General features: G+C 40.0%; 1 protein-coding gene across 13 annotated transcripts in view; it reads right to left on the bottom strand.

The window, feature by feature from the left end:
- Positions 1-12,276, bottom strand: part of MBTD1 (mbt domain containing 1) — a 71,924-nt gene that overhangs the window by 35,622 nt on the left and 24,026 nt on the right. For 10 of the 13 annotated variants that reach the window (XM_015539541.2, XM_042967718.1, XM_042967714.1 and 7 more), the window contains 2 exons: positions 7,418-7,619; positions 170-309 (listed from right to left, as the gene is read on the bottom strand). In XM_015539541.2, the coding sequence (XP_015395027.1) occupies positions 170-309; positions 7,418-7,571 (294 nt within the window). In that variant the 5' untranslated portion in view covers positions 7,572-7,619. The remainder of the gene's footprint in view (positions 1-169; positions 310-7,417; positions 7,620-12,276) is intronic. The other 3 variants (XM_042967711.1, XM_042967712.1, XM_042967720.1) reach the window with 1 other exon arrangement.

Here is a 12,276-nt window from a genome sequence, read left to right as displayed (position 1 = left end):
TACAGGCTGAACAAACTTTGGGGATCACATATTTCTGAAAAAATGTGGGGTATAAAATGGTAACTGGCCAACTGGGTAGAAGTGGAGTGCAGTGAATCACAATCCAATGACAGATAAACAGTGAAAGCCATAGAAATAACAGATATAAAGAATAAGAAGGTTTCTGTACCGTTACCTGAAGTCTGGCCAAAATGCTTGCCTTCTTGGAGTTTGACGAATAGCTTCTTGAACATGAAACACTACAGAAACGCTTTGTTTTGGAGTAAAAAGCATCTCGCACACCAACCATCCCACACATTTCGCAGGTAGCTAATTAAGAGAACAAAAACAATGGTGTTATTATGATCATATAATAAAACCAATTTTTATCTAACAGTTTAATAATTACTTAAGTGTTAATTTAAATATTTGCCTTCTAACAGAAAATTTCTTCTGTCATACAAACGACAGAAAAGCCCACACAAAAGTTAGAGAAAATACTGGTATGATGCCATGGCCACGGCTCCAGAGGGTCTGACCGCAGCTCAAGGTTTAACAGAGGGTCTAAGCCCACAAACAAAATAAATCAGATTCAACTTACATTTCCTTAGTGCTCACTGTGTGCCAGGCATTTTCCTATACATTAAGAGCTCCAGCCTTTGAAAGGATTATAAACAAAAGAGGAAAAGAAGTGCAATGCAGCTAAGGAGTAACACAAAGGGCAAGCTAAAAAGAGCCAAGTCTTGGAAAAATGTTAAGGGTCATACATAGATTCTTTCAAGTTATGTTCAGAGGACAAGGAGGAAAGGAGAGGGTCAAAGCCTGAGGTAGGTGCTTGATTACTCACTGACAACAGAGGAAAACAAAACCCTATTTATGTGCCTCTTTTGTAAATTAGCATAATAGACAATGATCTGAAAGGCAGAATTAGAAGAAGGGTCACAAGAACTGAAGTTCAGAATAGGTAAACAGATATATACGTGGGACTGGGACTGCTAGGTCATGACAGTTCTATTTTTAATTTTTTGGGGAACTGCCATATGGTGTTCCATAACGGATATACCAATTTACATTCCCACCAGCAGTATATAAGAGTTCCCTTTTTTCCACATCCTTACCAACATTATCTCTTATCTTTTTTTTTTTTAATTTTTTTTTTTAACGTTTATTTATTTTTGAGACAGAGAGAGACAGAGCATGAACAGGGGAGGGGCAGAGAGAGAGGGAGACACAGAATCTGAAACAGGCTCCAGGCTCTGAGCTGTCAGCACAGAGCCCGACGCGGGGCTCGAACTCATGGACCGTGAGATCATGACCTGAGCCGAAGTCGGACGCTTAACCGACCGAGCCACCCAGGTGCCCCTCTCTTATCTTTTTGATAATAGCAATCACAATAGGTGTAAGGTGGTATCTCATTGTGGTTTTGATGGGTATTTCCCTGATGATCAGTGTTGTGGAACACCTTTTCATGTACCTGTAGGCCAATTGTATGTCTTCTTAGGAAAAATGTCTACTCAGGTCTTTTTCACTTAGATTATTTGTTTTTTTGCTACTGAGTTGTAGGAGTTCTTTATCAGACATGGTTTGCAAATACTTTTTCCCATTCTGTAGGTTGGCTTTTCAATTTATTGTTTCCATTGCCGCGCAGACCTCTTTAGTTTGACGTAGGCCCATTTGTTTTTGTTCTCTTATCCAAGGAACCACTACAAGACCAGTGTCAAAAAGCTTTCTCCTATGTTTTCTTCTAGTTTTATATTTCTAGGTTTTACACTGAAGTCTAATCCATTTTTTAAATTCTTTTTGTTCTTTTAAAGTTTATTTATTTTGAGAGAGAGGGGAGAGAGAATCCCAAGTAGGCTCTGCACTGTCAGCGCAGAGCCCAATGTGGGGCTCAAACCCACAAACCAGGAGATCATGACCTGAGCTGAAACCAAGAGTTGGCCCTTAACCAACTGAGCCAACCAGGTGCCCCTAAGTCTAATCCATTTTAAGTTAATTTTTGTTGAGTGGTGTAAGACAAGGATCCATTTTCATTCTTTTGCATGTGCATATCCAGTTTTGCCAACACCCTTTATTAAAGAGACTGTCCTTGCCCTATTCTGCATTCTTGGTGCCCTTGTCAAAAATTAGTTGACTGTAAATCAGTATCTTGAACAGATATCTGAATTCCCATGTTCACTGCAGCATTAGTCACAAGAGCCAAGAAAATGCAAACACTTAAATGTCCTTTGATAGCTGAATGGATGCATAAAGTGTGATATATATATACATATATGAAGTATTATTCATTGTAGTGGAATATTATGCATCCACAAAAAAGAAGGAAATCCTGGCACTGTGACAACACGGTTGAACCTGGAGGGCAGGGCATATGCTAAGTGAAATACTGTATGGGATCATTTTCATGTGGAATCCTTAATAAAAAAAAAAAAAAAAAAAAAAAGCCGATTTCATAGAAACAGAAAATAGAATGGTGATTGCCAGGGATTGGGGGGAGGGGGACAGGTAGGTCAAAGGGTACGACATTTTAGTTATAAGAAGAGTAAATTATGAGACTCTAACATACAGCATGGTAACTACAGTTAATAATACTGTACTGCATACTGGGAAGTTGCTGAGAGTAGATACTGTGTTCTTCCCCACCACCCCAACACAAAGAGTTAACTATGTGAAACCATGGGTATTATTTATCTCAATCTTGGTAATCATCCCACAATGTATATCAAATCATCACACTGTACATGTTAAACATATGCAACTCTCTTTGTCAATTATTCCTGAGAAGAGTTAGGAAAAAACAAAAAACAAAAAATAAAACACCAGAAAGTAACAGAGCAAAAAACTGCCGGAGTGGGCTCAAATCTCCACCCAAACAGTTAAACTTAGAAGGGCTTATAGTTTTAACCAGTACTTATAAATCTATTGAGAAATCATGAAAGAAAGGTACCACAGGATTAGAGATGAAGAAAGGGTGTTTAAGGAGAGAAAAAACTGAATGGTTTTCTGTCGAAAAAGTTACAGGGGTGCCTGGGTGGCTCAGTCGGTTGAGCATCCAATTCTTGATTTCGGCTCAGGTCACGACTTCAGGGTTCATGAGATGGAGCCCCTGCGTTGAGTTCTGTGTGGATAGCACGGAGGCTACTTGGGTTTCTTTCTCTCTCTCTCTCTCTCTCTCTCTCTCTCTCTCTCTCTCTCTCTCTCTCTCTCTGCCCCAACCCTGCTGGCACACACGTCCTCTCTCTCTCAAAATAAATAAGCATTTAAAAAAAAAGGAGGGGCTCCTGGGTGGCTCAGTCTGTTGAGCGTCCGACTTCGGCTCAGGTCAAGATCTCGCGGTCTGTGAGTTTGAGCCCCGCGTCGGGCTCTGTGCTGACAGCTCAGAGCCTGGAGCCTGTTTCAGATTCTGTGTTTCCCTCTCTCTCTCTGCCCCTCCCCCGCTATTGCTCTGTCTCTCTCTGTCAAAAATAAGTAAGCATTAAAAAAAAAGTTTAAAAAAAAGGAGAAAGAGTTATAGAACAGATTAAAAAGGTCTGTGACCATCTAGCTAAAGAAGCTGTGACCCAAAGGGGATAGTGTATCTTTGGCTCCACCAGGGCAGGGACTATTCTATATTGTTTTATCTCTGTATCTCTAGTATTTAAAACAGAGCCTGGCACATATAAAGCTTCAATAAACCTTATTTCCTTTTGTTATAATATTACTGGACTGGTATAACTAAACCATGGCAAGAGTAAACAATCGACCCTTGAACAACAGGGGTTTTGAACTGCATGGGTCCATCTATATGTGGGTTTTTTCCAATAAATAAGATACAGTGTTGTCAATGTGTTTTCCCTCTTACGATTTTCCTAAAAATATTTTTTCTTTACCTTACTCTATTGTAAGAATAGATTAAATAATACAAAAAACAAACAAAATATCATGTGTTAATCGACTATTAGTGTTACCAACAGTGGGCTATTAGTAATTAAGTTTTTGTTTATTTATTTTGAGAGAGAGAGAGAGAGAGGGAGAGGGAGAGGGAGAGAGAACCCCAAGGAGGTTCCACGCTCTGTGCTAACTCAAATGCCATGCTAGATCTCATGACTGTGAGATCATGACCTGAGCAGAAATCAAGGGTCAGGCACCTTTCTAAAAAATATTTTTTATTTATTTATTTTGAGATAGAGAGCACAAGCAAGGGAGGGGCAGAGAGAGAGGGAGAGAGAGAATCAGCACAGAGCCTGATACAGGGCATGAACTTAGAAACCATAACTTGAGTTGAAATCAAGAGTTGGATGCTTAAAGGGCTGAGCCACCCAGGTGCCCCTAGTAATTAAGTTTTTGGGGAGTCAGAAGTTACACATAGATTTTCAACTGCATGGGAGATTGGCATTTCTAACCTATGTTGTTTGAGGGTCAACCATATATTAATAGGAGTTAATATGGGTTTAAAAAAAAAATTTTTTTTTTTAGGAGTTAAAACATTTGATAAAATCTCTCATGCAGCTTTGTCAATAAAGATTGAGAAATTTAAGGTCCTGATAAGTGAGTAGAAACTTTTTTTTGTTTTTTTAATGTTTATTTATTTATTTATTTAGAGAGAGAGAGAGCAGGGGAGGGACAGAGAAAGAGGGAGACAGAGAATCCCAAGCAGGCCCAGTAGTGTCAGCACAGAGCCCAACGTGGGGCTCAAACCCATGAACCGTGAGATCATCACCTGTGCTGAACCCAAGACTCGGACTCTTAATCAGCTGAGCCACCCTGGGGTCCCAAGGAATTTTGTTTCTTTTAAAGTTTATTTATTTATTTATTTACTTTTCAGTAATCTCTACATGCAACTTGGGGCTTGAACTCACGACCCTGAGATCAAGAGGTGCACGCTCTTCCAAGTGAGTCAGCCAGGTGCCCCAATAATGGGAAGTATTTTGACACAGCCTACAAGATTCTGTACCAGGCCCTGTGCTGTTCAACTTTTTAAGACTAGAATACCTCCAGGGCATTATTATCAAATCTGCAAATGACATAAAACTAGAAGATTATGTAACACAACCTTCAATGTTAAATGATAGAATTAGAAGTAAACAATTTCTAAGAAGATCAAAATTCAGTAAGAAAAAGGTTACATGGGATAATTTAAAGTTTTAAAAAATCCACTGCAGCTGGAAAGGGGCTGGAACTTAGCAGGTCTCAAAAGGAAAGCCCCCAGAAGATTCTTGTCTCCAGATCCAGAGCCTGTCCTGTTGCGGACTGAGGAGGTGCCTAACTCTCACCAGATACCTGCCACACTCAGGGACAGGCTCCCAGGACAGCACAGTGTGTAGCTCAACCAGTGTCCACAGGGGAAACCTCTGCAGCCACACCTGCTGTCCATCATCCTGGTGGACGGCCCCGGGGACGTCCACACCAGTTTTCTGCCCTCAGACTGCATCAGCCAGGCCTCTTAACCTGGCTTTGGGCTGATGAGGTTCTAGGACAGTTATTCCAGCACGGATCACCTCCACTCCACTTCCTTTCATCAAGAGAGCCATTAAGAGAAACGTACAGCTGATTTCATCTATTAGGTCCACCTATAGGCCCAACTTGGGAGTAAGCTTGAAATCGCTCCTGGGCCCTCTTCAGGGCCCAAATCATTTTTCAATTTTTACAATCAGAATGTTATCATGGCAGACTCACTCCTGAATCTAAGTGGTATCAGACAAGGCTGGATCCTGTTCTCATTCAGTATTCCCAGGCATCCATGGTGTAACTGCAGCCCCAGCTGGAGTTTTTGGGGATACTTTCTCTTATCCTTGTCCTCCGGCCACCCTGCCTAGCAGGTACCCACATCCCAACTGTACAGACGGAAAAACAGGCTCAGTGAGTTAGAGGCCTGCCCAAAGCCAAAAACTTAACTCCAAATCTTCCTGATCCACCTTCTTTCCCCTCTTCCCTAGTCTCTGCGATGTCCTTGGAAATGACCTTGTCTGGCTCCCAAGTGAAGTGGGAGCACGTCCTTCCACTTTGGCCAATAGGAAGCCTCTCTGCTGATGGCAAGTACCAGATGCTGAAAGAGGCCCTCGGTGAACACTGACTGATTTAAAAATAAGCTATGCCCAAAGACGGTTGTACCACCAGATCTTTCATCTCTCTGCAATGTTTCGTTGGGACAATCACTTACGTGCCTGCCACATCTGAATGGTTCAGCATGATTCCTTCAAAGTCCTACTTCCCAATCTTTGCTAGTATAGTTCCCTTCTTCCACAGGGTTCTCCCACTGCTTCCACCTTGTCCTTCAAAGCCAGCTCAGATCTGCCTGCCCTGTGAAGCCCTCCCAGATTAGAATTCATCGCCTGCCCTTCATGTTCCCATAGCCCTTGCTCGTGCCTCTCCTAAGGTATTATTCAAATCAACCTCATATCGTTTATTAAAAAATAAAAAGTCGGAGCATCTGGCTGGCTCAGTCGGTGCAGCACGTGACTCTTGATCTTGGGGTTGTGAGTCTGAGTCCCATGGTGGGTGTAGAAATTACTCACGAATAAAATATCTTTTAAAAAGTCAACTGCTAACAGACAAGACTGGTTTAACTGGTTTAGTGGTGAATCTGTAGTAAAGACTAAAGGGTTTCAGTTATACATGAAATCAGTATTACTTTCAAAAAAGTTAAAGCAACTCTGTGGCCTACCTGCTGCCCTAATTACACAGGTGACCAGCTGCCCTTATTACACAGGTGACTAGCCATTTGCCTGAGGTGCTTCCCAGGATATGGGATTTTCAATCCTAAAAACAGGACAGTCTTGGGCAAGTCATGTAAGCTGTCACTCCAGCACCATGAAATCTGAAGCATGCCCAGAGGAAAGTGAGCAGGCTATTGATGAATTAAAATCATTGTCACACTATGACAGATCGCTGAAGCAATTAGGGTCACTTGGGACTGTTCTGGTGTGAACAGTTATCATCATAACAAGGATTAGAATTCTTCTCTGTACCTTTAAGAGGCAAAATTAAGACCCAAAGACAAAATTGAGAACAAGGATAATTTTGGTTCAATATGAAGAATAATCTGGTAATTAGAGATACCCTATCATTGGAAGTGTTAAAATAGAAAGCTTCATAATCTTATAAGGAATTTTTGTAGCGGAGAGAAACTCATTCTGCAAGTGTATCAGCTCTATAAGCCTGTGATCCTACACACTTTCAGTTACACTGGGATTTATTACCTAATTAATGAATTTACGTCCACATTGTGTTTCTCAATAGCCTTTTGTTTTTATTTTGCTCTACTTGCTTTCTGCCAGAACACGGCAGGTAGGCAAGATGGATCAAATGGGAATCTAGTGATCTCATCTACAACTGTAAGTTTCAGACCGCGTTTCTTTTTCCCTTGAAAAATTCCAAGGAAGGGAAATGAAAGAAGAAATGAAATCAGAACATATCCTCCAATAAGAAGCTGCATAACAGTGAAAGGCGGAATACTCACCCATGCCAGATTTGCCATCCGGGTATGTGTAGACTTGTCCATTGTTTTTGATAATTGGGAGGTTAGAAGGTAAAGGAGCAACTTCTTCTTCACTCTCCTCGGAGCTGGAGCTGCTACTTGTGTCCTCACTGCAGCTATCATAACCGTCAAACATCCCGAAAGAGTCTCTTCTTTTCCTTTCAGGGCGTGAAGAATGTTCAGTCTTAAAAGTAGAAAAAATCAATAATACATGACACAGCACAGATACACAACCACCACCCCAAAGAATTTAGTTCAAATTGTGATGATATTTGGAAAACGAAGATCTAGCCCTGACAAATGATAATTTTATTTTGTAACAAAATGTTTGTTTCAAAATGGAGCCTTTCCTTTCTACAGGGTGCAAATTTATTAGCCACCATGTTAGCTAATAAGAATACCAATGACAACAATAAACACGGAACACAATCAGAGGATCACCATGCAATTCAAATTCAAATAGTAATTGCTATAAACTAGGTAGGTCACTTCTCTATAGAAAGAATCAGAGGGGTGCCTGGGTGGCTCAGTTGGTTAAGTGTCTTGGGTCATGATCTCACAGTTCGTGGGATCGAGCCCTGCACGAGGCTCTGTGCTGACAGCTCAGAGCCTGGAGCTTGCTTCACCCTCTGTGTCTCCCTCTCTCTCTGCTCCTCCCCCGCTTGCTCGTGTGCGTTCTCATGCTCGCTCTCTCAAAAAAATGAATAAACATCAAAAAAAATTTTCAAAAATTAGATGATTTTTTTAAGTTGTTGTGAAATACACATAACAAACAGATGGTTTCTTAATTTACCTTTCATCTCTAAAAGTGTAGATTTTATTACAATTTAGAGCATCCAGGAAATATATAGATGCTTTTAAAAATCGCTGTGAAGAGTTCTGGAGTGATTAATTGGGAATTTTTAATTTTAGAGAATTTTTAGATATTAACTATTTCAAATATTAGAGAAGATAACAATTGTACATTTGCAGTCTTATCTCATTTTTTTCTTTAGCATAAACAATGGTTAAAAAAACTCCAAGTATCTCAAGCTAAACATTATTTCCTTTTCAAAAGAAAAGCTACAAAGACACTACATCATCTTCAGTGAATGATACATGTTTGCTCTTCCAAAAGATATGCTCTCTCTCAAGCTGCCTAAATCCCCAAAAAGTAACACTGTCAACTCAACCTGTCCTGAAATAAATTGCAAAACTTAAAGTTTAGGGAGAAGAAACTAAAAAGAAAATAGGAAATAATAAAGAGGAAAAAAATCTCCAGAAAAAAGAATCTATAAGGAAACAGGACCAATGCAGGGAGCAAAAGAAAACTTCAAAAAAAAAAAAAAATAGTAATAATAATATGCGATGGGGCAACTAGAGTAAAAATTATCAGCTGGCACCTTTCAATGTTTTGCTTCAGTTAGTATTTTTTGGTATCATTTTACACTTTATGCACAATGTCTCTTCTGGCTAGGGTAACTTCCTCCCATGACCAATACAAAGCCGAAATCTGTTGTGTAAAGTTTGACAAAATAAAACCATCCAAATGCATCTCTTAGTTTGAGAAGAGTAAGCTGTCTTTTTCAGAAGCGCAGTTACAAAACATTTGCACTAAAGTGGACAACTGATTTTTCACTTGAATCAAGTATAACTATGAAAGCAACAAAAGTAGTTCCTTAATCCACACAATGGAAATATTTTATCCCCAGATGAATACTATCTTTTAAGAAGTCCCCTCATGAGGCTCTATGCATGTTCTAATGCTGTTGCCACAACCTCCAACTTCTTACAGTATTCTTCCTTTAGACCCAATTTTAAAAAGAAAACCCTACTGTTTCTGGCTACTTTGTAATTAATCCGTTTCCCTCAACAGTTTTCCCTAGCTTGACTACCCATCTTATTTAACAAATTTGGTTCTGAATAACTTGCAGGTATTTAAAAAAAAAAAAAAAGTCAAATGTGTTTTCAGGGTGCCTGAGTAGCTCACTTGGTTAAGCATTGGACTCTTGATTTCAGCTCAGGTCAAGATCTCATGGTTTGTGAATTCGAGCTGCAAACTGATGACAGCACAGAGCCTGCTTGGGATTCTCTCTCTCCCTTTCTCTGCCCTTCTCCCAATTGTGTGTGCTCTCTTTCTCAAAATAAATAAATAAACTCATAAAAAAAAAATCAAATGTATTTTCAAAGAATCAAAATCGGCTACCACTGGATTTCAAAAGAATAAAATTTTGAAGGTGATGCCAAAAGTCAAGTCTAGCAACATTCTGAACTGATAAGGTGATAAGGAATGGGAGAGTCCTTGTTTGAATGAAGTGTGGTGCCAAGAGCTCGGAATTCTGATAGCCCTAAGTCTGAGTCCTGGTTTTGCCATTTATTAGCTGTCAACACTGGGCAAATTATGAGTTTCTTCTCTTACTCATTCAACACTCAACAACTATCAAGCATCCGTGTGTCTCACAGTAGCAGAGGCTACAGATCGAGTGGTGTACAGAGCAGACAAGATGCATGCTTTTCACCAAGGTGACAGTTTACTGGCAGGAGGAACCCAAGTTAGACCATGTGAAGGCAGAGTCAAACTGAGACAGGAGTCGTCGACTCATGTTCAGTGGTGAGGAAAGGCATTGGTGAGTTAAGACCTCGAGACCAAAAAGGGCAGCTGGGATGTTCTAGGCAAAGCAAACAACAAGACAAAGGCTTTCCAGTAGGAATATCCCTAGCCCATTGGAAGGCCAGTGTGGCTGGTGCCCAGAGTGACAGGTGTAAAAGATGAGGTTGGAGGAGGACACAGTGAGAGAACCCCAAGCAGGCTCTGCGCTGTCAGCACAGAACTAGTAGGACATGAGGGTCCTTGAAGGCCAGGGTAAAGAATTGATTTTTTTTTTCCCCCCGAGGGCAATGAAAAGACATTGTGAAATATTTATCACAGTGCCTGGAATACACACTTACAAACACTGGCTAGAATTCTAGTTCTAGTAGATTCATATAGCCTACTTCCACGTGAAGAAGATCTCTTGCAGTTTTCGTATAAGCTCATCCACTTTATAGCCACCTCAGTCAGCAGCTAATGCATATTTATTGACCCTCAAATATCAACACAGAATATCTTACTCTGACTCTACTTGTCAGCAAATATAACCCTGAAATTTCAGGGGGTCAATAATTACGAACATCTTTGTTTCAATATTATAGACTGTTAACATTAAAAAATAAAAGTATTATGGTCAAGTAAGAAAATTTTCCTTATTTCAAGGCCTCTTTAAGCTTTTAATATGCTTGTGAACATTATGACAACTTAAGAGAGACATACAGTATTCAGTCTTCTCCAAAGCAACTCCAAGAACTAATGATCTAGAAAAATGCTAACCTTTTGCATAGTTCCAGCACGCACAGAAAATGATCATCTATACAATGCAAGAGAAGTTGGCCCCTGAATGCACCCAGCCTGAGGCCTCAGACAGTCCCAAATATTGCAGGGATGAATTATCTTGACAAATCTAGAACACACTAGTTGGAAAGCTATATTCTACTCAGGAGAAAATGTTCCCTCAGCATTTTTTTCCTCGATTAGGACAGAATACTAATGAACTAATTCAATGTATGAATTGTAATCCATTTATTCCATGTAAAACTTACCATTTACTGCAGGGAATGGAAATGCCTGCATCAGACCGAAACCCCTAAGAGGGCTACAACTTCAGTCAAAGGGCAGGTAGGAATCAAAAATCTGACTACATGCAGGCAAAATAAGACCTACATGTGGGTCTTTTCTGCCCATGCTCTGGGTGGAGAGGCTACTCTGAGATTGTATAATCATGGGCCTGCCCTTCTGAGTGACTCTGAGGATATACCTTAACTTGCCCTAAATGGTCAGAAAATACCCAGATCAAGACATTAAAGGGCCACTAGTGCCCCTTGACACTCAGCAGAAGCATACTGGATCACTTCAGGAAATAATCACCTACACTTCAGGCCTTTCAGCATTCCTACAGATTTGATCAAGTATGAGCACACAATCAATAACAAACATACAATAAGCAATCCGTCACAAGTGTCAGTAGACACAGATTAGGAATCCCAAATTGTTAGGTACTGAAATTGCGAGGCACAGAGTATAAAAGAACCATTCAAGAAATGTTTAAGAAGAAACAAAAATATTATTGAAAAATGGAATAAAGAAATAAAAAGCAACCAGGCAGATCTGAAAAGACCCAAATGTAACTTCTGTAAATAAAAAATGTAAGTGCTATAATTAAAAAAAAAAAAAGACACCACCACTAAAACACCTCAATGGATGGGATGAATAGATCAGCCATGGCTAAAAAAGAACTGGGGAAATGATAAACATTAAGAAAATACCCAGAACACTGCAAAGAAAAACAGAAACATAGAAAATAAGAGGTTCAAATGGCATAAAACATAAAGATCTAATAAAATGTCTAACAGGAATTCTCAAAGGAGAGGATACGGAGATGCTGAATGAAAGACTGGCTAAGAACTCTGCAGAAACACTGAAAACACAAATTCAGACAGAACTACCACATATATTAAACACAAGAAAAAAACCACATTTAAATAGATCACAGTACCAGTGTAAAACACTAGGGAGAAGATTTAAAAAGGGACAAATAAAACCAAAAAAAAAAAAAAGTGGAGGGGGGCGCCTCAGTGGCTCAGTCGGCTCAGTGTCCGACTTCGGCTCAGGTCATCATCTCATAGTTTGTGAGTTCGAGCCCTGCGTCAGGCTCTGTACTGACAGCTCAGAGCCTGGAGCCTGTTTCGGATTCTGCGTCTCCCTGTCTCTCTGCACCTTCCCCACTCACACTGTCTCTCTCTCTCTCAAAAATAAACATTAAAAAATT

Source organism: Panthera tigris, chromosome E1 (assembly GCF_018350195.1).
Source record: "Panthera tigris isolate Pti1 chromosome E1, P.tigris_Pti1_mat1.1, whole genome shotgun sequence".
Lineage (NCBI taxonomy): Eukaryota > Metazoa > Chordata > Mammalia > Carnivora > Felidae > Panthera > Panthera tigris.
The sequence above is the reverse complement of the archived record's forward strand: the minus strand, read 5'-3'. Positions and strand labels throughout refer to the sequence as shown.